The sequence below is a fragment of the Cyrtonyx montezumae genome, unplaced genomic scaffold (genome assembly GCF_038088225.1).
Source record: "Cyrtonyx montezumae isolate F1298 unplaced genomic scaffold, pur_monq_1.0 scaffold_7, whole genome shotgun sequence".
Classification (NCBI taxonomy): domain Eukaryota; kingdom Metazoa; phylum Chordata; class Aves; order Galliformes; family Odontophoridae; genus Cyrtonyx; species Cyrtonyx montezumae.
Genome location: NW_027072078.1, coordinates 12,821,407 through 12,847,556, shown reverse-complemented (window position 1 = coordinate 12,847,556; position 26,150 = coordinate 12,821,407). Strand labels below are relative to the sequence as shown.

The 26,150-nt window shown below is 42.1% G+C and overlaps 1 protein-coding gene across 3 annotated transcripts in view; it reads left to right on the top strand.

The window, feature by feature from the left end:
• Positions 1-2,720: 2,720 nt before the first annotated feature.
• Positions 2,721-26,150, top strand: part of CHN1 (chimerin 1) — a 79,356-nt gene continuing 55,926 nt past the window's right edge. For 2 of the 3 annotated variants that reach the window (XM_065751425.1, XM_065751424.1), the window contains exons 1-3: positions 2,721-2,883; positions 19,217-19,255; positions 21,496-21,555. In XM_065751425.1, the coding sequence (XP_065607497.1) occupies positions 2,865-2,883; positions 19,217-19,255; positions 21,496-21,555 (118 nt within the window). In that variant the 5' untranslated portion in view covers positions 2,721-2,864. Of the gene's footprint in view, positions 2,884-5,105; positions 5,175-19,216; positions 19,256-21,495; positions 21,556-26,150 lie in introns of those variants that run through there. The other variant, XM_065751426.1, reaches the window with a different exon arrangement.

The following is a 26,150-nucleotide window of genomic DNA, read 5'->3' as shown; positions in this document are numbered from 1 at the left end:
TAGTATTTCATTTTCCCTTCATTTTCCAATACTTTATTGGCTCCTGCTCTTACTAAAGCAGAAATAATGAGTGTGCTCTGCAGAGCTGTATTGGAAGTACTTTTAAATTCACGTTTGCAAGTATTAGAGGAGTTTTGATGATATTAATCAAATAAAGGGGTCAAAAACTAAAGAGATGATTTAAGGATTCTGCATCATTAATTCCTATGCATGAGAATCATTTTTAATCTCACTGTTATTCTGCTCTTAAAATCAAAGTTACTAAAGGTGAAAGCTTGGAAAAGATGGGGATGAGGTGGTACTTGATATGAAGGTGTGATCTCTGAACTAGAAGACAGGGAAGAGACTGTCTGAACTGGAAGCTGTCTGTGAAGAGTAATTTGGGTGCACGTTTTCTTTTTAATGGGAATTACATAGAAAGAGTGAGATAATTTTTCCAAGATCCACAGGTGGTGTTTACTACATGCTGCTCATGGTTTGTAGTGTAATTCCCATCACGTTTATGCAGATGCCTTGAAAATCCCATTAAGTGGCAGCCATAATGCAAAAGCCCCAAAGAAGCATCTTGGAAAGGGCTTTGCTCAGGTGGCACAGAGGAGAATGAGCTTTTCTCTTTGATGCCATCAAAGTCTAAAATGGCATCATGTTTCATAACATCCATCTAAATGGAGCAAATCTCTTAGATGTGATTCACTTATCTGGACAGCTTAAAAATATAATAATAATAATGTCACAGAAATCCCCGGAACAGCACCAACGTGAGCAAGACACTGACTGTGCCTTGGTTTGTGAAGCTCACTGATTGCTGCTGCACTTCGATCAGGCCTCCTGTCTTCCTCTGTGCCTGTGCAGAGCTGGATAATATTTAAGTGCCTTGGCCATTGCTAATGAACAACAGCACTGGAAAGATAAGTTCAAATGCCAGTTCTCTCATCAAAGCAAAGAACATTCAAAATACTGGTAGCATGCAATGACAATTGCATATTTGTGGTAGGCCTGATGTTATGCTGAAGTAGCTGTGCTTACTAAATGTTAATTTTAACTAGAAAGCTTAAGAAAGCTCAGCAGTCAGTCTTCCAGCTTTTTACTGATGACCTGTAAGTTAGGTGGAACCACGGAGCTATCTCACTGAGCAAGTGCTAGAAACCTGCCTTGGCTTTTCCAGGGAGGATATGCTGTGCTGCAAAGGATTGGAGCCATGGAGGTGCTGGGTAATGCAGCCACTGGCAGTTATGCATAGGTTTCTGCTGAGCTGCCCTCCTGCTGCCAAGGGAGCTGCTGTCATGGGATGCTACCCCTATTCATCAGGTAACATTTCACTATGTCTTTGCTTTTACAGTTCCCTATTAATACAGGACAGCTTTAATTTATGTTACTTTTCCTTTGCCTAATATTGGATTTATAAGCTGGAGACTTTTCTTTACAGTTGGGTATAAATCTTTGTAGATGTCAATAATTAATTTTAAAATCTCATTTATCAATATATGATGAGTGAATTAGTTCAGGTTTGAAGAATAAATATCTGGTCATTAGACGCAGTTTTGTATCAGGCCCTCAGACAAGCAGCTGGATCAAGGAAGGACCATAGTGGGTAGTGGGCTGTGCCCTGTGCCTGCAGCAGAAGTGAGGGGCACGGGGCAGGGGCCACAGGGGTGAGGTAGACATTGGCAGCCAGCCCTAAATCCCAGTATGGAGATTTAAAGCAGAGAATGAAGCAGTGGTTACTGCCTCTGGAATGTAAAGAGCCATGAGGCTCAGGGGAGGAGGTGAGAAAGCAGCAGAAAGGACATGGTGTGGAGCAGAGAATAGCATCCTGTGTCTGTATTGCTCTTCCAGAGAGTGCAACCTTATTATGTACACTCTGAACATTGCTACCAGGTGGCAAGTGTAATAATGCTTCTCCTACAGAACATGGTGCTAACAAACCACTTCGTAAAGGGGAACCAAATACCAAGATCATCCTTGCTTCCATGTGAAGCAATGGCAAACTGCCTCAGTAGTGCTCACTAAGGAAATTCCCAGAATAGTTGCATTATTGCCAGTGCTCTGAGGTGTGCTGGATTGCTAAGGTATTATGTAACTGTAAGATACTGTTGTTGTTAAATGGGAATAGCCCATGATGATTTTAGGTCTGTTCAAAAGCAGGGCGTGGGAGACTTGCTTTAGAGGACTCTATGCTGTTTGGGTGCTTCTTCCTTCTGATTTGCACCTGATTTCTTCCTGATGCGTCAAAGCATTGCTTTCCCTGAACAAGAGAACATTTCGAATATAAACAGCTAGTTATTGGGCAAAGAAGTTGCAGTAGTGGAATAGAAAATGCTGGCGGTGGGTCTGCACGGCTGCCACTGACGGAAGTTGAGGAAAGGTTTTGTGCTGCGCGCACTGGATGTGGATTCGAATCGCGGGAGTGCGAGCGGCAAAGCGGCGCCGACAGGCGGGCAGCCATCGCGTCACCCGTGTGTGCGAGAACCAGCCCTTGCTGTAAGCGTTTGCTCCCGCAGCTTGCGGTGACAGCTGGCGGCCGCAGCGCTTCGCCCTCGGAGCGCTCTCAGCGCGGCGGGCGGAGGACGAAGGCCGCCCGGCCGACCCCCGGGGCTGCGCACCCGCCGCGCGGCGCTCCTTTGTGCCTCGGCGGCGGCGGGGCGGCCGCGTTGCTATGGGAACGGCCCCGCCGGCTGCGGCAGGAGGGCGGGAGGCGGGTCGAGTGGCGGCGCAAGATGGCTCCCCGAGGCGGCGGGCCGCACTGAGAGCGCGGGCGGGCGGCAGGGAGGGCGGGAGGAGCGGCCGCAGCCGGCAGCTCCGCGGCCGCGAGCGTTGCGGGCGCGCCCTGCCGCCGCCGCGCCAATGCAAGCCCCGCCCGTGCCATGGCTCTGACCTTGTTCGGTGAGTAGCGGCCCGCGCCCATTGTCTGCGGCGGGGCGGGGAGGGGCGGTACGGGCACCGCGTCTGCGGCAGCGGACGAGTCGCTTACGTTCGTCCCGCGCCGCTCCGTGAAAGAAAGAGCGTGGTTCCATCCCTTTTCCTCGAGAGCTGGCACCTGGGATGTCGCTCCCGCACGCCGGCCCCATCCCACAACAAGTTGAGCACGTGTTGAGAAATAGTTCCCGGGGCTTGCCGCGGTGCTGCGCGGGGCCGCGCGGTCCCGGCCGGGCTGCGGATGTCGGGCGGGGCCGGCCCCGGGGGGACCGCGCTCAACGCCTGCTGCTGAAAGCACGCGCGGGCGGCACGGTGAGTAGCTGATGTATCCTTGCAGCCTTTGGCTACAAAGTTACGAGTGTTGGAAGTTCGGCTTTAAACGGAGTAACGCTGTTCTTAGCGGGGGAGTTGGACCGGGCGACCTGCGAGGTCGGGCTCCAACCGCTCCTCCGTAGTGATCCTCCGACACCTGCAAGTCGAGCGCCTGTTAGGCTTACCCGCGTATTTTTTTAATGTATGCGCGTTTTACCTCAAATGACATTCTTTTATCAATAAATTTGGGTTGCAAAGTAAACTGAATCAGGTGTTTGTTGCGTGCTCTCGCATCTCCCCGTAAGAGTAAATGACGTTGATGCGTGTTAAAACTAACGAGCAGGCAGAGGATGGAGTGGAGTGCCCTGCTGTGCTGAGGTGCTAAATAAATTGTTGCCAAAGGTAAATAAATAATAATTTTAAGATTGCATCCCTTTAAGGATCCGCAGAGGGACAATAAAGCGATGCTGCGTGTAAGACTACTATACGTTAATAAATTAATGTGAAACCCTTTGTGAGTGTAAAAGCACTCTTTAACTATGAGCACAGGAGCATGAGAGGGAGCTGGGTTAATGCAGGAAGCGCACGTTATGTATGCACATGAAGCTGTGATTCACTTACAGCTAGCTGAGCTATCACAGCTTCGCTTGTTGCTGCGTCCTCTGAGCTGCTGTAGCTTGCTGTTCAAGAGGCAGTGTACATAACAACAGCAGCAGACCCAAAGATGCTTGCATTAAAGTAGAAGAACAGCCATCAGCTGTTATTTTGGATGTGGCTGCCTGTGGATGGACATGTTTCTAGTTACCACGCTGCCTCTGACCCATAGCAACTCAGTGCAAAAATACGTCACACAGGAATATATTTTTTTAAACCAATTTCAATGTTATCTTCTCCCAGATCAAGATCAGCAAATCTGGGAAAAAAAAAAATAGAGAAGGCATACCTAAATGAGTATGTGTGTTCCTGGGCTTTAAACAGATATAATTTTACTATTTTAAATTCACACCCCTGTTACTCCAGTGAAAGTATCCTGAGTGGAGAACTCCTTCAGGACCTGTCTGCTGTGATTCTGCACCTTTGTGTAAATTCTAGGCTCAATACTGTGTTTCTCTAAGTATGTCTGAAGCTAATTTTGCATATTCTAGGGCTGTTTCTAATAGGATGTGCCATAAAGAGAATAAAACTTGAGATAAATTACTGTGTCAGCTTGGGAGGGAAATCCACCAAATTTGGTGGCTTCCTTTCAATTAATGTGTGTATGTGTCAGTAAGAGTGAGGAGAGGGATGGGAAATGGCACAACATGTCTTCTGCATGCTCTTGATATTGATTTATGGTTATTTCAGTGCATAGGCAAAAGGCTCCTCTAAAAGGGGATGGGACTAGAGAGCAAGGTGACATCATAGGTTCCAGCTCAAAATGGGCCTGTGGTTATCAGGCAGTTGGAAGGGCGGGTATGCTGTGTTTTATCTCCTTGGTAGAGTGGCTGAGAGTTCTCTGCTCCTGTTGGAGTCTGCCCTTCACTGCAGAGTGCCAAGCAGCACTGTGTAGCCACTGGAATGCTAGCTGCAGGTGGGGCCTTCAGGGTGGCACTAGGAGACTCTTGGAAGGTTGGCTGTACATTTGGCTATCACAGCCTTGTCAGCAGCCTTTTTTTCCTCTCTGCAACCATTTCTTCCTGCCTGTTGCAGCAGCTGAATGGAGTTTAAGCTGTGTCCACCCCTGCCATTTCAGCACAAAGCCTGTGGCTTCTTGCACAAATATGTGCAGAGGCTGCATGCCTGGCTTAGCTGGGAATCAGCTGAAGGAACTCACAGGTTCTGCTTTGCTGCGTCTGTGGATCCTTTCAGAGAAAAACAGAGCACACAGATGTGTTTCTGTGCCTGGATTTCCTGAGGCCTATCTGGCAATAGCTGAAGCTGTAGGACGCTACAGAGGCAAAGCTGAGGTGTGTGCTGTCACACCATTTGAGTGGCTGAAGTATGGGAAAGATAACAAAAGATTTAGAGGGTAAAGGGGAAATGCAAAGATACACTATTGCTACAGCTCTTTGCTGAGAGTGCTTTTGTCTCTGGCTGTCCTGGGAAGTGTTTAAAACAAGCCAGGATTGTTGGAAGAATTTTTTTTTTGTCTGTTTGCTTACTGTTTGTTCGCTAATAAACTGCCTTGTGCAAACTAAGGAAGACATCTCAAAATCACCAGGAGAGCTCTTCATGACTGTATTTATCATTAGTTATTCACACCGCTGCCTTCTTGTTCAGAGCATGAGTAGATGAGAACTCCCTTCTGAACACTGGTGGTAAGAAGTGAGATATGAAACTGCACATAATTAATCTCCTCTCGATCTATCTGTTGCTATGGGTATGAGGTAAGCCTTTGGAAATATTGTTTCGTAGCTGAGGTGCTCGTGAACAAGTGACCGTTTTCAGTTCTGTGCATTTGTGATTGCTGCTCTCCGTGCAAACTGCACTGTGTCACTGCTGCCCAGAAAGGTGGGATGTGCTTCTGCTGGCACAGCACATCTTTTCTGTTGTTACAATCATCAAGAAAGAAGGGTACTTAGAGTATAGGACTTAAGGGTATGGAAGTTAAATCAATTCACTGTTCTCCAAGTAAATGTTTTGCCTGCATGAGGAGGGCTTTAATTCTGCTGTTCGGTTGGCTTAGTGAAAAGAATGTGGAAAGCCAAAGTTCCTCTCAAGATGGCTACCTTACAGGTAGTGCCTGTGGGTTCACTACAGGGTTGGAAGCACTTAGAAATGAATGTGATTATTTCTTGCTGCCTGCACAGAGCCACTAGGAACGGGGTAAATAGATGGTGCACAACTGAAGTTGTTCTCTGGGTAGCCTTGAACTACTTCTAAAACTAAAACTTGTGGTGAGCTGTCATGGCAAGTGTTTACAACAAGTAATGTAGCTAAAGAAACAATTCATACTAGAAGAGTGTTCTTTCAGTCCATTCCTGCACAGAAAGAGGTGGTGAAGGTTTTCTCAAGGAATCAGTGAGTTTTTGATGGGATTTTTATCACTACCAGGATTATAAGTGTGGTGAGGTGAATGAGTAGCCTCAGGCTGACTAATTTTAAGGGAGATTTAAACGTGTCAACATCTAGTCATGAAAGGAACTTGAAATTATTCAATTAGGCAAAACAGTAGATAAGAGCAATGTTTATTTATTTATTTTTTTTATTTTTAAGCAAGATTTAGATGTGTTTGTTAAGATTTGTTAACTGTGGATGGAAACCATGATAGAGGTGAATTTGACTGATCTTTCAAATCCCATTCACGTAGATGGGAAGGAGAGTATCTAAGTGCTGGGAATCATAAAATTATTTTCTCCTAGGTGCTGTGCTAATCCTACCTAATGTGTAAGACCTAACGAGGCAAATAAGGACAGCAACCTTGAAAAGCTTTTGCTGGCAATGCAGTCTCAAGGAAAAATAGAAACAAAACCTACTTAGGAGCAGGGAAAAGAAGATGGATCTATTAAGTGGCAAATGGATACCAATTGATCCAACTACTAGAGAAGCGACAGTAACGCTTATAAATGAGGTGGAAATTTTTCACTCGTGGCTTCCTAGCTTAGTTCTTGGAGTTGTTCTTCAGGCAATGGCTAGCATAAAATTGTGTTTTTTACAACTATGAATATCGTAGGAAATACTGTGGAGATGGCTGCTGAAGCTGTAAAGGTCAGATCTAGTTGCATGCATGTGAAATTAATACAGGGCTTTGGAATGTTCTGAAAGAGATAGAGATTGGGGAAGAAAATGTTACTGCTGTGCCTTGTGCTCTCCAGGAATGTATCTGTTCTTAGAATAAGTCAAAGCACCTGTCCAGATACCAGAGGGTAGAATTAGGTCAAGATTTGTGTCTAATAATCGCCTTGCCTTCTTTTAAGTAAACCAAAGAAGAGAGGAAAGAGTATACAGATAAGCAAAATGGAGCATGGAAAGATTTTAATTCCTGCCAGCTAAAGCACACTCCCTCTGAATTCGTCCCCTCCTAACGATTCTCTGCAGTCAGTCTTTTATCCTGTGGAAATTCTCTTGCAATGTGGTCAGCTCAGGCACACCACAGAAGTGCATCCCTTTCCTGCTTGCCATCAGATGAGCTGCTCACACGTGGAGGCAATCTGCACAGCACGGACTCTCACCTGGCGCTGTCAAGGAGGGCTGTCCACTGAGTTGTCAGATCAAGTAGTTCCCAGGTTCTGCTGATGCAGGCTCCAGGTCAACCAGAGTCATGTTTCTATTAGGTTTTCTGCTCTTTGGTTTGGACTCAGCTGATTCTTTCTGCCTTGTTGGATATGGGGACTTTGTTTTCTCACCACCTCTCTCCAGGAGTTCTTAACTGCTTTTTTTAGGAATACTAAAAGATTTTTATGTGATAGAAAACATCACAGTGTCCAGATTGCATTTACATATAGAGTTCTATATTTTAATACTGTCTTGATCAGTAATCTCAGAGCATAAGCCTAGTACAAACCCTTTGGAAGATCGTGTTACTTGTGCCAAATGAAAGCACGTGTATCAGAATCCTTCAGGAGCACAGGTAATTTCTCAATAAGCCCTTTCCCTGTCAGACGATTTTGGTTTCTTTTCTTCCAGAACTCGAGGCTTAGTGTATGCATCTCGAGCTATTCAGCTGCTCCACCTCGTGGACAGATATTGCAGTTCCACAGAAGCAGGTTCCAGATAAAGCAGAGCAAGACAAACCCAAGAGCTGCCCGAAGAGCTTTGCAAGCATATAAACAATGTAATTATAAACTGGCATAAAGGCTCCTGGCCAAGAATTCTGCAGCCACTCAGAATCTGTAATTTCTATGGGACGCATTGTATCGGTCTTGCACATCTTCATAAATGATGGCGGAAATTTAAGAGCCTTCCAAGTTTTGCCTTTCCAGATCTGTCTTGAAACAATTAAAAAAGTAGTTTAAAGTCACTGAAATATTTTATCTGCTAAAGCTGAGTGCTAGACTCTGGGAGGAAGGCTGGTTGCCTCCAGCTGGGCAACCTGCAGTGTGATGTGCCAGCCTCTGCCAGCACGGAAGAGCTGATTGGCTTGTGACATTTCCACCATTCAAAGTATTTGTTCACATCATATCTTAATTGGAGGGAAAAAAAAAGAAGGAAACTTATGAGATCATTTCAGAATTTCTGGAAAACTGCTTACCAAATCCTGTTTGTTCCTGGGGCACTGTTTCCTAAGTGCAGGAGTTGTTTGGTTACACACTGAATGGTGTTGTGCTATGGTGGCATGCAGAGCCACATCTGCAAGCATTTAAATCGTGTAGCAAATACAATAGGGCACGGGCTAGCAAAGTATTGAGCAGCAATGCTGCAGCAGAAAAGAGTTACCAAAGTATTCTGTCTGCAGAATAGGTGGGAGACTGAAATTTGGAGTAATAGTACAGCTAGAAAAAGCAAACCCATGGTTAGTGCTGTACCTAATAGTTCCTGGCTCTCATGTGGCAGGGTACGACAGTCTTCTCAGTGCTGAATTAATATCTGATAACTATACAAGCCAGAGCAGACTATAAAAGTTGCTGATAGTTATGTGAAAGAGGCAGTCTTCCATACTTATTCATCTGCACTTTATGGCTTCCATGTGAATCTGGACACAATACTTCAGCACAGAGTTGGATCGTTTTTTCACTGGAAAGCAAAACAAAAACCCCACCAGGATGTAGCTCGTCCTTGCCTCTGCCTTGCTTACTGAACATACACGCAGTAAAGAAAGCACATTTTTGACACAGCAATTGATTTTACTGATTTCCTTTACAGGATTTTCAAAGAGTATGTTTATAAATGTAATTATGAAGGCATTGAAACCATCTTCCATGTTTCAACAGGAGCAGAGAAATATTTCAAAATGTAGTGATGAAATAAAATGGTTGTTTTATTTCCGTTGAGGAGATATTTGTAAACTTTGTGCTGGATGTCATTTCAGAGCCAAAAGACTTCCCCCACCCACCCTAGGCCAGCTCTAACCCTGCACTGGCCTGGGATGGTGGTTCTGCCCCAGCTTGCTCCTTGCAGGCTCAGCCTTGGCAGCAGGTGACTTGCAGCCTCCATATGCTGACAGCATCAGAGGGTGTGGTGCTGCTGGAAGATGGCACGGGTACCATCCCAATGTGTCTGAGGTAACTGGTGATGGGCTGCTCTAACGGAGAACTTGTAGGTCACAGTGGCTCAGAGCTCTGTTAGTGTCTGCCCTGTTTCTGTGCTGTGATCTGTGACAGTTGTGTGCAGCATTCTGCATCCCCATCTAGCCACATAGATTGGCCAGAACCATTTTTAAACTGGAATTTGGAGTCTTGATCTGTCACACCCTATGGCTTTCCTTCTTGTATATTTGTGTTTTTCCATGCTGCAAACTGCTACAATGGAGCTCTTTTTATGAAGTCAAGGTAGAGCTAAGTACACCAGAAGAGGTTACACTGAGAGAGAGTGCTGCTTAGGGCATTGTTGGATTGGCAGGACTTGGGAATAGGAATACTAGTTTTTCATCTATAGAACGATTTAATCTATGTGAGCCTCTGCTGCTTTTGCCAGCAGCTGTTCTTATTTTCTATCTAGGCATCATGTTCCATAGGACAAAATCTCCTCTGCCGGTGGGTATTACCATGGACAATAATGATTTTGGTTCCAGTAAGGATGGGTTGATATCCCAGAAAAAAAGTTCAGAATGGGTAAGAAAGCCATCCAAATGAAGTATATGGAGAGGAAAAAAATAAAGTGGAGTTACCCAAAAAGAAGACTTGGAGCTTTGCAGACAACATTTCTCTTCTCTGTGGGCAGCAGCCAAGCTTTGTGCTGAGAGCTGCTCATCCTCATCTTCAGAGTTCAGCCTCCATCCTTAGAAGTGCAGCAAGAGCTGAGGACAAATGGAAGGCGCCTCTCATGCCTCACAGTGCTTCCATAGCCACAGGAGAATCTACAGAGAAGATTTATGAAAAAGATGTATCTAATGCTATAAACAGGGAGAGGCTGATGGACAAATATTTTTTGCTGTAGCTCTTTGGCTACAGTTATATTGGTGAGCCATGAAATTGTCAAAAAGAAAGGTGAGGTTTTCATCTGCTCTACATGGAACATCCTATTTTGAATCCTTGGAGACCTCTTGAAGGCTTTGTACAAAACCAGAAAGAGGTAAGAAATGATATTTCCAGCTTTTGGATTGGACAAAAGCTTACAGAATCTGGGGAATTACATTTGGAGGAAAAAAACCTAATTCCAACTCAAGAAAAGGCATTCCACCACATTGTGTCCATTTCCCTTCTTCTGACATTGCCAATAATGTGTTTTAGGAGTTTCCCTCATAATATTATAAAGTGATCCTGGTTCCAGACTAGACTTAGAAAACTGTCTTCCTTCCATCCATGAGCACTGATGTGTTGCATCTGGTCTGGAAATAAGAACGCAAACATGAGCCATATTTTTGCATGAGCAATGGCTTGTGTTATTGACAACTGTTTTAGAAAATGAAAAATCTGTTTGTAATAAGAATCATAATAGATTTGTTATAACTCTGATGGTCAAAGAATGTAAACAGGTCAAGTTTGGGAAAGGAGAGGCAACAGCATCTATTACACTATTATGACAGAGAGAGAGACGTGCTTTGTAGCAGGAGTCCATTTTGAGACTGTTATGTCAGCAGTCAGAAATCAGATCTGCTCTTAATTTTCTCTCGGGTGACTCTGGTTTTGCCTGGGCTGCTAATGGGTGGTTTTGTTTTGTTTGTGTTTTTCCACAGGAGGCTAATGAATTCACAGCAGATATCTTGGTCTGAAATGGAAGGGGAGACAAGTTCTCAGCAGATTTTTACCAATGCATGGGGAGGCAGGAACTTCACTATGCTCTTTTGTTGTAGTTCTGCTTTTAGTAAAGCCACAATGCTATGTTTTAGAGCAGGAAAGTGAATGTATGTTCATTATTTCAGTGCTGGTTGTGAAAAACATTTGAAGCAACCAAGCAAATAGTGATAAAACATGCCTCTCAGTTCAGTAAATTAGGGCATTATGCAATTGATAGAGGGATTGTATTTCAGAAGTGCCTGAAAGCTCTTCCTTTATTTAGGGTCTCCTCTATGCAACCTTGACTCGACTGGTTTCTTATTCAGGGGAAGAGATTAATTTAGAGCTAGAAGACACTTCTGTAACATCATATTGGATTTTTTTGCTATTAGAGTGACTGGTCAGAATATTTGTGTAATCAAGTTCCACTCAAAATTGCCCCTTGGAGAATATGTGAGAGAACTTGAGTCAAAAAATATTTTTGTGAATGCCTTTAGGCTGTGATTATAGAAGTTGTCACTGGCTGGATGTTAAGGTAAAAGTGATTGTGCCTTTGCTGGCACAAGCATTTGTAAGAACTAAAACCAAGTGATGGGATGTGAGCTTGGTACCCAAGCTGGAAGATTTTTAAAATAGGAGACAAAGAAGGAATTGTGGAAATAAATAATAAGAAGGGAAATACAGAAAGGTAAATACTTTCTCCTATGTTTTGACTTGCTCTTACTAGAGTGAAACCTGCATAAGAGCAATAGCTTTGACAAGGATTGCTGCCTACTTCCAAACAATCTCATCTGACCATGATCAAAGCAGTGGGCAGTGTATCTGATGAAAACCAGCCTGGATTTACACTAGGGAAACTTGATTACAGTGTTTAAGTTCATGTTACTTGATGTTACTTCAAATTGCTCTGAGTCTTTACTGTCCTAACATAGAATTTATTTGGACAAATGATCTGTTGGACCTAGAAGATGTGATTCATCCAGCAAAGGCATATTTTTGTCAACTTTGATCTTGCAGAATTTGCTAGCGAAAGGCTGTTCACGTACCCATAGGAAATTGTAAGGAACTGCCTATCTCATTGTTTCAGCAACTTGGGGCAGCAGACAGTGCATTCAGCTTTAGTACAGTGTGTTAAATAAATAATTGACAGGCTGTTCTTTGCTGAAATGGAAAAATGAAAGTGGCAAATTTGATTTTGACAGCATTATTTTGACAGATGGTTGAAAGATCTATCATCAGCCTTACAGTGGTCTGCATCAGAGGGTCAGAGGCAGCTACCAGTTGGGTTCCCATGTCAGCACCTCCAGCTATAGCCCAGTTTGTGTCGGGTAGTGGTGCCATTGAGTGGCTTTTCTTTTCTTATACTGAGAAGATGATGTACTCAGAAATGCTGGAAATTCCCTGCAGCCTGTTGTCAGAAGGCAGAGGGAAACCTCAAAAAAGAGAAAATAAAATTCTGTTTGTTAAATGTCCACAAGATGGCACTTGGCATCTTTTTTGCCTCTCTGAATTCTGCTTTTTATGCATATTGTAATACTGAGAAATAATTTTAGAGGTGTTGAAACTTCTCCTAAACAGTCAGCTAACTGCTTTCATGGAACTGTATTCTTTCCCTTTTAAACTTCTGCAGGAAAAGGACAGCAGCAGCCTTTACTTTACTTGCTATTTCAGACATGAAAATTCCAGTTGCTACAAATCTCAAAGTAATTTTTTTTAGATCAGTATATGTATATATGTATTTTTTTTTAATTTTTATTCATCATCATCATTCTTGTCATCAAATGCCACAGTATTTGTGCAGCGAAGAGGAAGAAAAACAAGTATTTGCTTCCCATACTTCAGTTCAGGGAAAATCTAGAAACTGATTAGCTGCAGCCTGGTCTAATCACATAGCAAATTATTCCATTTAGCAGCAGCAATGCCAATGATAGGTAAAATATTTTGCCTTAAAGTTTTCCCATTATTCATTATGAAGCGGTAATAGCATACCTGATGAGAAAAGACACTGGAATCTAGCTGTTTTCAGTGGATGTCTCATTCTAACCCATTAGAAGGACTTCCACTGAATTTATCTTCTTCAGAAAAGGCATTTGTAGACTCTAGGATTGCAGTGTGATTTATTTTATTTTTCTCTCCCCTTCTGGGCTGATATTAGAGTGTGGCCTTCTTTAGGACCCTCCACTTTTGCTGAGTGTGCTTAATTTTGTCCCACAGGCAAAGCCATCTCTTGGTTGCATCAGGGGACTGGAAGTAGCCCTTCTAGCTTTCCTGTGTGTAGTTCACAGCTGCTTTCTCTTAATTATTTTACTTAAGTAAAAGTTAGAAACCTAATTATACTTGTTTGGAGATATAAGCAAAAACATGTGAGGACAAAAGGGTGAAGGAAAATAACTAAATGTTGTCCTACTACAACGTTCCTAGGTCAGAGTTGTAGTGTGACATAGTGCTGTACCACAGCTGCTCAGAGTGTGGGACTGCCCAGGGGGCTGATGGAGTCCCCGTTTCTGGTGGCCTTCCTGAACAGGGTAGGTGTGGCATGGAGGGACACGGGCTTGGGGCACAGTGGGGATGGGTTGGTGGCTGGACTCAGGTGAGCTAGTGGTCTTTTCCAACCTTTATGATTCTATGAAGGAATGCTTTATTCCTGTGGGGACAAGAAGGAAACCAGAGGTGATTTATTTGGGAGCGTTTACACTGCAGCTCTTTTCAGTATGTAGCAGTGCCTTGTCTGAAGAGCAGCACTGATGCATCTGAAAGTTTTCAAAGCTTTTCTTTTTTTTTTTTCCTTCTGAATTCAAAGGAATTATCCTGCCAAGGATAACGTGAAAATAGCATCAAAGACTCAGTAGCGGTCTAGAAGTGTCAGTCATCATGGCTGAGTGTCAAACAGCATATCGTATGTTCTGGAGTGATGAGAAAAGGCCAAGAATAGCTGCTACCCTGCAGGAATCATCCTGTCCCCTGACAGACCCTGCAGTGTCCTGTTGCGGCTTGTGAAATCCTGTGTGTTCCATTTGGGTGTGAGCCATCTGTACCCTAAGGTTCTTGGTCATTTCTCTTTTCATGTTCACACGGAGGAGCTACATGCTAAAAAAGTCTTTGTTCTTAGGAGCACATTAATGCAAGGCAGGAGAGCAGACCACAGCTGTCTTCACTGCTCACTGAGCTCGGGCTGAAGTGAACCTCTTTGCAGCCTTTGGTGCCTGTTACCTGCTGGTGGGGCTGGCTGCCTCACAGGAGCCACTGCAGCAGCCATCACCACACCATGCAGCTTGCTGTTTGCACTGAGACTCTGCCCACAGCCCATTTTGTTCACTGACTGCTAGTAGCACAGGTAGTAGATGGATGGAGGCTTTGTGGAAAAAGCTTTGGTCTCATCTGACAGTGGCAAAGGACCCTTGGCGTGTTCCATTTCTGCCACAGCACACATGTGAGGGCTTCTGCAAAATGCTCTGTGCTTCCAGGTGCTGGCAGAGGCAGAGACCAGCACCTTCTATCTACACTGAAGCCATGGTGCTGCATCCATCTGTTTTACTACTGCTGCCTAGGGCGGTGGCTACACTCATCCTTTAATTACTTTGATGCTGTTTGAGTTCTATTTTGGTTAGAGTGCATGAAAGTCCAAACTGCTAGGGGCCTGTATGCTGCTTAAAGCATTTTGTGATGGCTAGATTTTAGTTTCTGAAAGGCTGTTGGCACCTGCTGTCTGAGAACGGGGATGAAATGACATTCTCTGTTCAACTCTGATGTTTTTGTGACTTGAGAATCTCACCAGCAATATAAATTATAGCTTTATTTCTGTAAGTCGAGTAAACCCTTTGGGCATATAGAAGGTGCTAATATGCAACATTTTGAAGCTGAGGAGGAATTTTCTAGAAGCTTTTTCAGGGGCACAAGGAGGAGTCTGTTTAATGGGTCAGCAAACGGCCATGGCTGCTTGTCATCCAGCTCTCTGGGAGTTAAAATTTGACCTACACTGCTGCCAAATAAAGCATGATCTAGTATCTTAAAACAGATGCTAATGCTTACTAGGCCATAGCATACAGAAGAAGGTTTTTATACTTTCTTGCATCTTTTCATATTTACGACATACCATTCCTTGAGCCTAGAACTGTTCAGAAAACATGAAATTAGATTTACTTCTCCTAATCATATTGAGGTTTTGTGCACGTGGTTAAGAGTCAGCCTCTTCCACAAGGTTTGCCATTCGAGGCCTCACCTCTGTTTGACAGGGTTATTGCCAAACACAACCCAGGTCTGGGGCAAGAGCTGCTGTGCCAGCAGATAGCTGGTTATTTCCTTCCAGACAGCAATAAACTAATCTCCACCATGAGGTTACAGATCACCATGGGGCAGGAGATGACATACAGTAAAAGAAACACAAAACTGAATTCTCTGTAGCAAGCCTCACAGCAACCCCTAAATTACTTGATTGGGTTACCATGCATGGTTACACTGTTGCTGCTCTACCCCAGGGCTGGCTGGCCTTCAGTGAGGGAGATAGAAGGAGCCATTTCAAGCAGAGGTAAATATTTTTATTCTTTCTATAAAAGGAATACACAGAGACAAGCAGTCTAAACAGTTTGAGGCAATAGTAACAGTTTTCATATCTGCAGTTAAAACATGCACTCTAAGTACTAAAATTGTCCAGATTTATCTCATGGACAAAATGGCAGCCAGTAAGAAGGAGGAAAATAATGGAGGGAAATGCTACCTTGTAATGTCACAGTTAGTCAAAATTATGGAATGATCTGAGCTGCTCTCACAGTACTTGTGTCTATATGTGAACTTCTTAATGGCTGTGTGATTTTCTATTGACAGAAACCCTCTTCTGGTGCAAGAATGGATTTCTGACAGTCATCCTGCACTTTTCACTTCTGAATTGCAGGTAGTTCTTGCACAAGTTTGCTTAGTTTCCTTTTTCTTTCATTGATGTGTGCATTCCAAGGAGGTCAGGTTGGGCACAGAAGCCTGTGCTCCCATCTCACTGCAGTGTTTCTGCATGGGAGGGATCTGCTGCAGAGTGAGCACTGAAGAAATGGTCAGGGATCCCAAACCAGTGGCACCACAGTGTTACAGGTCTGCAAAAAGCTTCTCGCTTTGCAGACTGGTCTTGTTTTGCTATGGGTTCAAGTAAGAACTGATCTGCAGGATAGAGAACTGTACATTAATTTTCACATGTCCTGTGGCACTATTTCCCCTTACCCTTATAACTTTCCTTTGCTTTGAGATTTAAAGTGGTGATCATAGAATCACAAAATTTTAAGATCAGAATCAGTTTGAGATATTCTTACTCTTTCTGTATGGATATGTATTTATAATATGACTAGTCTGTTGAGGAACTTGAAAGTACAGGTTTTAAGCAGTCAGCTGTTTCTTATCTAGTCTAGAGTGAAAATTATTAAAGATCAGTATGGATTTAAGGTATAGAATTGGAAGAAGTCCTGATAAATCATACAAAAACAAAATCTCATACCTTTCTAATCAAAGCAAAGTCCTGAAGAATTCAAGATGTCTCTTTGCTTGGGATAGTGGGAAGTTATCAAACATTTTCCTTTCTAAATGTTAGGAAGGGTATTCAGCTCCAGCACCTGACAGCTTTAACAGGCCAAGTTTAAAACTGCAGTTTCTGTACATGGACAGCATATCTCATAGAAAATGATTTGATTTTGTCATGGAAACACTTAACAGTGTTGAGAATACTGATGGGAGCTGTTTGAAGATCTGAGAACTGACAGCGTGGAGTTCATTGTGTTAGTTGGAAGGTGATGCAGTGTTAGTGAGAAAATGTATTTTGGGTTCAGCATCTTCTGTGTTTTACTGATCATGCCTTAAAGTGCTTTTTGGATGCTTTAGGTGACTCATTGGAGGTACTATACACAGAGGCCTGCAATGTCTGAGAATCAAGCCCTTGGTAGATGGGACCACCTCAGTGAGTCTTTAAAAACAGGAGCTGACAGGACAATTCAATGCATGTACTCGTTACTTTTTGTGTAGCAGAGTGATTTTAGAACTAGAAACATCCTTGCACTTAAGGGAATGCTACACACCCTCTCCTTCCCTGCTGGTGCTGCACTATTCTTGTTGCTACACTATTTGTATCAGGTAACTTTTTTTTTTTTTTTTTTGAATCACAATGGGAATGACCTGTTTTTTTCATGTGGAATGGCCTGGGGGTATTCTAACACTGATGAGGCAGTAAAACTTACAGACGGATTTTCTAACAAAATACTTGTGCACAGCTGAGTAACACAAATCTTTCAATTTCTGAACGTTACATGTTTGTCATATGAAAGTTACTGCTGTTCTTGTCTGACTTCAACAAGGCTTGTTTTCTTTTTTGTTTGTTTGGCACAAATAATGCTGCTTTTCAGTTTTATAATCGTGCTTCCCATACCCTAACAATTACATGGCCTGGGTGTGAGCAAGTCCAGGTTAGACTGCCAACATGTTTGTATTTTCATATTTTACAAATGCAGTGTATGTTGTCCTTCACTTACGTTATGTATTTGTCAATGCAAATGGCGCCGATGTTGCGAAAAATGAGCTATAGCAAGAGGGAATCCAGCTAGGGAGATAAGAGTCATCTCCTGGGACTAAACCCATTATTTTCACTTTCATGTTTTGCCCTTTTTCCACATGGCAGTGCAGTGTGAAGGGATCTCGTTACAACCCTTCTGGAATGAATCGATTTGCACTGCCTTAATTAAAAATACTGAAGTAGGAGTGAGTGACCACTGCTGCATCTGTTGCTGCTGATCCTCCGTCTCTGATGGACAACTGAGAATCTCTGCAGTTTCGGGTGCTTCATTGTGTCCCCAGGACATGATGGCACATCTCCAGGGCCTTCCAAAGTCTCACTGGTCTGAGCAATGGCAGTTTGACCAAGTGCTGCCTTAGTGATAAAGGAATAGTGAACTGTGTTTGAAAACCCCACTTACACTGAGAGTGGAAAATATCTCCTTCCGCTTAGCTCTGCTGTAGAGAGGTTTTGAGGTGTCTCCATGTGAGAGAGGTGGACTTTGAAGAGGGCAGGTTGCTTTACCCTTGCGGAGGATGAAGGAGAGACTCTTCCCAGCTTAAGGCTTGATTTTAGGGGCCTGAAGGAATTTTGAGGCCAGAATTCAAGGACCAGGTTCCCAAGTTGCCAGATATTTATTTTAACTCATAAGAAAGCCTGCAGACTGAGGTTGTACTGGAGGTAGCAGATAGCTTCAGTGAGCAGATAATTGCAGAAAGCTGTGAGAAGAGACATGGCACAACATGTCTGACCTGGGGACTCAGTGCTCCATGGGACCTCTGGACCCAGTGGGGGGGAGCAGTGGTCAGGGATGGAGTTTGTGGCAGAGCTGTGAGCAATGTGTCAGAGCAGCAGGGATTAGTTCGAAAGGGAGATGGAAAACACCAATGTTTTTGGCTTTTTTCTTTTCTTTTTGTGAGAATTAGAATTATGAATTGGAAATATCCTCAATACCCACTGACTGCTTCCAAGCGAAGCGTGATCAGTATGGAAAAGTCTCTTTTTGCAGAACGTGGACTCCCATGTTGGATTTTATTCTAGGAGAAGTTAACTGCTGTCCTGAAGAGGAAGAAGCTAATGGCAGGAGTGCGCTGGGTGAAGGCTGATTTATCCGTATTAACTAAGATTGAAAAAAATCTTTCTCTTGTAGCTTAAAACAGAAGTTAAAGTATATTAGGAAGAAATTCTTTACTGTGAGGATGGTGAGACACTGGAACAGGTTGCCTAGAAAGGTTGTGAATGCCCCTTCTTGGAAGCTTTCATGACCAGGCTGGATGGGCTATGAGCAACCTGCGGTTAGTGGGGGCTGTCCCTCCCTATAGCAAGGGTTTTGGAACTAGATGATCTTAAATATCCCTTCCAACCCAAACCGTTCTGTGATTCTATGTACATAATAAAACACTACACATTACGTGTTCCCTCTGATGTTTTGGCTTATGATCTGCATGTTTGTCATTTCGCAAATAGTTTTGTTTCTGTATAAGGACAATATCTTTCCATGTATTCCATTAAAGTAAAGAGAATGAACTTCTGTCAGGCTTCTCTATTCTTCGTTTCTAAAAATAATTATAGAGTACAGGTACAGTATTTATCTTCATACTTCATGCTTCTGTGGCATTATTTCTGTGTTAAAATGTTTCTAACACAACATTAAAAACTGCCATTGTTCTTCCAGATACTGATGAATACAGACCACCTGTTTGGAAATCTTACTGTAAGTATCTAAACTTTTTATTTTTTTCAAGTCAGAACTAAAGAAGTTTCATCCACGTGCCTTAGAAAAAGACTCATTTTTCTTTTCGTCTGAGTTTATGAAGCACCAAAAGCAAAGGAGCTGGTAACCAGGCAGAGAGAGATGCAGTTGTTCATCCCCACTGGCAGTGCATGCAGATGAGGTGGTTCAGAGAGCAGCCTTGCTTCTGTGTAGGACTGCCCATTGTTGGTGTGACTCCATTTCCAACTTATGGTTAGTAGCACTGGGGAATTTTTGGGGCTCCTTTGTCTTAGTAACTCGAATTGCTGGAGCTGAGACTAGGGCTGATTAGATTAACTCAGAAGAAAGTTTTTCCTTGAAACTTGCTAATGTAGCAAAATGAGGGCATTTGTTTAGCATGGAGTGAAGCCAAAAGCAGGTTTTCTGAAGCCCAAGGGGGTATGGTAACTTTCCATCTGTAACGTGACAGGGATGACTGGGACCCAAGTCTGTTTGAATCACCATGTGTTGTACCGGTCAGCATAGAATGTGACTCAAGCAAACCTTTCCCATAGCTCAGAATTAAGTGCACAGTCACAGGGTTTGCTTGTTTTTCTCTCTCCTGATGGATGAAGGGCAATGGCTTGTTTGACTTCCCTAGTGATAATTGTAGCAAGGAAACTGATGTTGAAATTTGAAGTGCATACATCAATTAGAGGAGAAGAAAAACACATCCTGTTTTGTCACTTAACTAGTGTACCTGCTGTGCTTCTGACTGAAAGATGAGAAAAGGTGCTGTCTTCTGGGAGGAGGAATTTCTTTCCAGAAAACCTTTTCAAACCTGCTTGAAGTAAAGTGTGAAAAAAATATATAATTTTTAGCCAATTTCTGCAAAACATACTGATTATGCAGTGCTTTTCTTTGAAATTCAGAGATACCCATATTCACTTTGTGATTTTTTGTTGTTTTTTTTTTTTCTAACCTGACTCTATGGTTCTCAGAATAGGATGCAGATGAGGGTCAGTGCCGTCAGAAATGGCTTTTTACAATGGAAGCTTGAGAATCTGTGTGCTAGGCAAATAAAGGATCGTGCTATGCTTAGAAAGAAGATTGCTGTTTTATGTGTGTACATGTTGGTTTTCATCAATTGCATAAATCATTTTTGTAATACTGATGCAGAATGGTTAGGATTGATTTTTAGTAACATCAGGAAAAAAAAAACATTGGCTTTTTTTGTTTGGAACAAAAGGAGTCAATTTTTCCAGTTGATCTTACGATTGTCAAATCATTGGGCAGTTTGCCATTTTTTCCATTCTCGTGTAATTTTGCACATAAATACACTTATTTGTCAGTGGAAAAGCCTCATCATCAAATGAGAAGTGTGATGACCTCAAACTTTACTGGATATAGTAATGTATTGTTTTGTTACCTGAAGAAAGTGACAGCATGCTATGTTAGCCCTTGGTGTTAGTACTAATGATTGAAAGTTAATTTAATTTTAAAAATATTACAATTCCAAATACCTATTTTGTTGGTTCTGGTCCTATTCAAACAATACTTTGGTGCTGATAGCCTTGCTTTGAAGGTGACTTAGCAAACCAAACTGGTTTTGTGATAGAAGTTGACAGTCGCTCAGCTGGTATTAAACTATTAAGTTGCCATGAGCTCCTATTACTTATTTTGGCTTAATGAGTCTCATATTAGAAGTAAACATAAAAGAAATTTGGAAGATACTAGCAAGCATATGTTATAATTTATGCCTTTAGTGTTTTACCATGCTATTTCATCCCCAATGTCTTTAGATCTGCAAGCACAAAGGCCATTTTTCCCCTTATTCAGAAAGGTCACCGCTGAGTAGTGGCAAAAGCATAGAGTTTGGTTCTACAAAGTTCTGAATGACTCCTGTAAATTCACTGCATTTCAGGGGACCAAAGAAGGGTCTACTCATTGCAGGAAGTATGATAACTGCCTGATTTGACGTATAATAAACTTTAATTTGCATTTATCCTATTTCCTCTGATCTGCTTGGCTAGAGACTCCCTAGTACTTGAGCAACTAACTGTGAAAGTAATCAATAATCCTTGTTTGGATAGAAACATTCTCTTTTCTGACACCTTGTAAGTAATTTTGAGACCTTGATATATATGTATTCACATTAAACCATGCAATAAGTCTACTTTTACACAGAAAATATACACGAAAATGCCTAACACGTATGGTGATTCAGTATTAACCAGAATGTAACTTCTGCCTTCTCTCAGTGTATCAGCTGCAACAGGAAGCTCCCCATCCTAGAAGGATAACCTGTACTTGCGAGGTAGGTATTATTAATGTTCAGTTTTATAGAGTCCAGTAATTCTAAGTCTGTATGTAGTGCTGTGCAACTCAAGCAGCACTTCATGGGAGATATGGCAGTGTGATTGGAGTAAGTGATAAATCAACAAGCAGAAGTCTGTTATTTGAGTCTCAGTACATATATGGCTTGTCAGTACTAGTAGCTAAGCTATGCAGAGCCACAGCTTTTAAGGATCCAAACAGAAACAATGGGCCCCACTGATGGGGTGATAGAGAAGCACCTGCTCCTGACCAGGGTCATGTGTTGTAACAGACCCTGAATTGCCAGCACATCCTGCACAGTGCTGGAGCAAACCCACACCTCTTCAGAGCTGTGGTGCTGGCAGCTGTGGCTGGTACTGATACCCCTGCCAGCAAGGGTCTGCTTGTGCAGTTAGGAACCTGGGATACATTGATTTCAGTTACAGAAATACCAGAATGTTAGTCTTAAACAGTATTACAAAGCATAACTGTGTAACCACTGAAAATTATCACGTTGCTACAATAAAACTTAAGCATTTTTATCATGTGCCAAGAGAAAGGAAATTAATCCTTGAAATATGTTAGTCATTTTGATGTAGTATTAAATACAGAGGGACATAGCACTGTCAGGAACACTAATAGCTTGCAGTTTAGATCAGAAGGAGGATTACTTTACACAATTAAACAGGCGTTTTGCTGTCATCTTTTCAAATGCCCAATTGTGATTCCATGAAATAGCCTGTCAGCTTTTAAGATAAAAGGTAGAGATTTAACAGAAACAAAATATTTCATATACTGGAAGCACTCCTGACTTCTGTTAATTTGATGGATTTGTATTTTTATGAATGATGTAACAATAGCTGATTGCACTTAAGCAAAATTTAGCTCTAAGGAATAATGCATTAATTTTACAAGAAGCATTGTAGTCCTGGGTGATGGGAAGTCACAAGCAAATTTTACACGGTGTTTTTCAGCATAATATTCTTAGAATGCAATTAGCTGGGTGAATTCAGGCAAACAAGCAGAGATATAGACATGTATATTTGATCATTAAAAAAAAATTCCTTCTTCTGGGGTGATGGAAATCCTTCAGATCTAGTATTTATCAGGTACTATTAAGAGGCAGCAAGTTGAAAGATTGGACCAGTAGAACTCTAAAAGAAGGGAGACATTCCGTGTTTTAAAATAACTTTATCCCAGCCCTTGAACTGCTGAGCAAAGCCATGTCTGCACCATGATCATTGCTGTAGAAACTGAGAAATGAAATCTGCAGGGTTTAGAAATCAGTAAGGGCTTAACTAAGTAAAAGAGCTGTGAAAGAATCAGTCCTTTGCAGACATCTAGCTGCAGAGTAGCACATGTTAAGTACATTTTGTCCCTTTATGGTATCCATTAATCAGAAGAAAAAAAAAAACTCTTTGAAGGTTATTTTTACCTAATGAAGGTAAAATTGAAATAACGCATTACAACACAGATAAGTGTTTTTCATTATAAACACTGAACGGTTTTTGCAGCTGCTTCAGATTAGATGTGGAAATGTATTCACTGAGCAGTAACATGTTTAACCTTTCTCTGTGGTCTCAGCCTCTCCTGCTAGTGTTGAGCTTTGTGATCTGCTCTTTCTCAGCTGGGTTACTATTAGCAGCCATGCATGAGTCAGTGGGGAGCAGCGTCTTTTCCTAAGTGGTTGAATTATTCAGCTGTATAAACAAATTCTTGAATGTTAGGAAGAGAATTTTGGTCCAGAGAACATCAGAGAGGTCAGTGGGAGGGAACAACGTGTAATTTGGTAAGGTATTAGCACCTAAATTGCTCCCCTTGTGTTACTGTATTCCACTTGTTGAAGAAAAAGAAAAAAGAGAAAAAAACAAGATTGATGGTTAGAGGAAAAGCACTTGTTAACGAATAATTGGATGTCACACTTTAAAATAAATAAATCCCACTCTTATTTTAGGTGCAAAGGCACGTAGTGTACAAGTGCTGATACTGGGAGGTGTATTCAGCAGAATGACCTACTTAACACAAAATGCTTCTCAAATACAGAGAGTTTGAGCTGCTGCACCAGTTTTGTATCAGAGCAACACGCAGATCAGCAGAGTTACGCTGAGCTACAAAGAGCCGTGCTTCCTCTGGGCATTTTTGTTGTGAACGTGCAATACAGCCAAGCCTTTTAACACAGTGTGATGTTCGTTTGTAAACTTCAAAGTTGGTGGTTCCATAGTATGGTGAGGATGTGGGATTTCTGTGTGAGATTTGCATCAGTATTACAATGCTGATTGTCCAGTTAACACTGAATTACCTATCTGGAATTTATTTTTATTGTGCGTATCTTCTGCATACATATATGTGTGCATGCACATGCAGGCATATGTAGGGCATCCTTAACTGCCATCTGAAGACATTCTATGGTACATTTTAAATAATTAGGAATGGAAAATTATCAAACAGCCAAATGGAGGAGATACTTAAGATCGCTGCCCTTGCCTGCCCTATTAACAAAGCTTCATTTTCAGTGCTGGTAGTAAACAAGCAGTTAAACAGCATCTCTTTGTAGCCTTGTGAAAACGGCCTCTGCACACAGATTGGGCATGCATAGTGAACATCCATGTTAGAGCTGTTCACAGAGGTGGCCTTGTCTGAGTCATACCCAGAAGGATGTCACAGCCTTCATGGTATGTTGGCTTTTCTCCAAAGGAGTGGTTCCTGTAAGGTAATTTCCTTTATCTGTTCCTAAACTTGGTTATATTAGCTTCACCTCAATCTGTGGGGGAAAAAAGTCAGAAACAAAGCAGTGGTAAATAATTACATTCACCTTTGGGTTTCTTGTAGGTCTTGTTAAGAGCAAATTCCACACTTTCTTCTAGGCCTAAGGTATTACGAGCAAGTGTGCTGCAATGATGCTCACAGAAGTGTTGTAGAAAGCATGGTGCTAATTGTCTGACATGATAGATGTGGTTTACAAGAACGGTTTCTTTTCCTAAGTTCACATGAACTGCACTGAGTGTGTAGCCCAGCTAGTGCAGAGTGAAGAAGGCCCCTCCAGAGCTCAGGTGGAGTTGCCTTAGAATCTAAATGTACACATTCAGTCTGTGTGACAAAAAGCTAATATTATGATAAGTAAAAAAGTTATTGAAAAAGCACATAGTCGCATGCACAGAAAACCAGGCTGTAAAGCTAAGCCACAGTCTGAAGTGGGTTCCTGTTGCCCAGGATCTTATAAAAGCAATCTGTGTTGCACATCAACATTTGCACTGACGTTTTTACGCGGTTCATAAAACTGATCCGTAGAGACTCAGTATCAACCAAAACTGTTATTTTGCTCTCCAGCTCACAGTCCACCAAGGTGAACTGCAAACCCAGCTCGGATTGACTGGAGGCCCAGTGAGCTCCTGTCATCTGCCAATTCAGTTTTCAAGTTATCTCACAGAACACAATGTTACAGTTTCTCTTATGATTTGCAATTATTCTGAGAGTGACCTGTCACCTTACTAATGCACTGCTGAAATGGAATGCTTTTGCCTATGTAAACTTTCCAAATCTGTCTTACAAATTCTCTGTGTTGGCTGAGATAAAACATCAGACAGAAAACCAAATCTTAAACAGCATTCTTTTCTGAAAACTGCCCGTAACCGGCGTCTTTTCTTGAGAGTTATAAAGTTAGCTGTGCAAAGACAGGAACTGTTGCAAGTTTCTATAGTAACTACAAAATAATTTAACTTTCTCTGATTCCATACTGTTTTCCTTTTAATAAAATAGCCTAATTTTAACAACAACAAAATAAAAAAGTAAGACTTTTTTTTTCTTTTTTTTTGGAGTGATCTTTTTGACTTTTCAATATAGTTATTGCACCAGTCAACTCCTGTTTGGTTTTATGGGGGAAAAGGAAATACTTTTAGAACATTTTAATCTTTCCAGTGACTGAATGTTTTCACAGAAATGATGAACCATCACAACAGCTTTTTATTTGCTGGAGGTATGGAAGAGTTGTCACTAGACTGTAAATCAGGTTGTATTTTCCTGACGTTTTGGATGTATGAAGTATTTATTTATACTCCACTGAGGTAACTGGGGAGGGGTGCTAATTTTAATAGGCAGCTCGCTGAAAGATGGGAGAAGGAAACTAGAGTAGCAGTTTACTGCATCTACTTTTTATTTTATTGTAGCTGGGTCATTTTAGACTCTCGTAGTTCAGGTTATATAACTAAGTGTTGAATTTTATTTTCCAAAGATTTCCTTCCTTTCAATTTGGCGAAGAAGGATAACCTGGTGAGTTAGATTACTGAGCTTACTTGAAGGAGGTTTGCAGTCCCTCTCTTGTCAAAAACATGCCAGACCATTGCAAATGAGTTGTTTCATCGGAAATAGTTAGCAGGCAAATTGACTCCTGCCACCCTTTGCCTGGTGTGTCCATTCACAATGCTGGGTCTCTGGAGAATGGGATGCCTTGTGTTACCCGGTTGGACACTTTCATATGTGATGCTGTGCTCTTTTAGGTGATGCTGCAGGTCACAGTTCAGTGAAGTAGTACATGAGTTAGGCACTTGCTAATGATCCTTTAATCTGCCATGTGTCTTTGCTGGGTGTGACAGTGGCTTTGTTT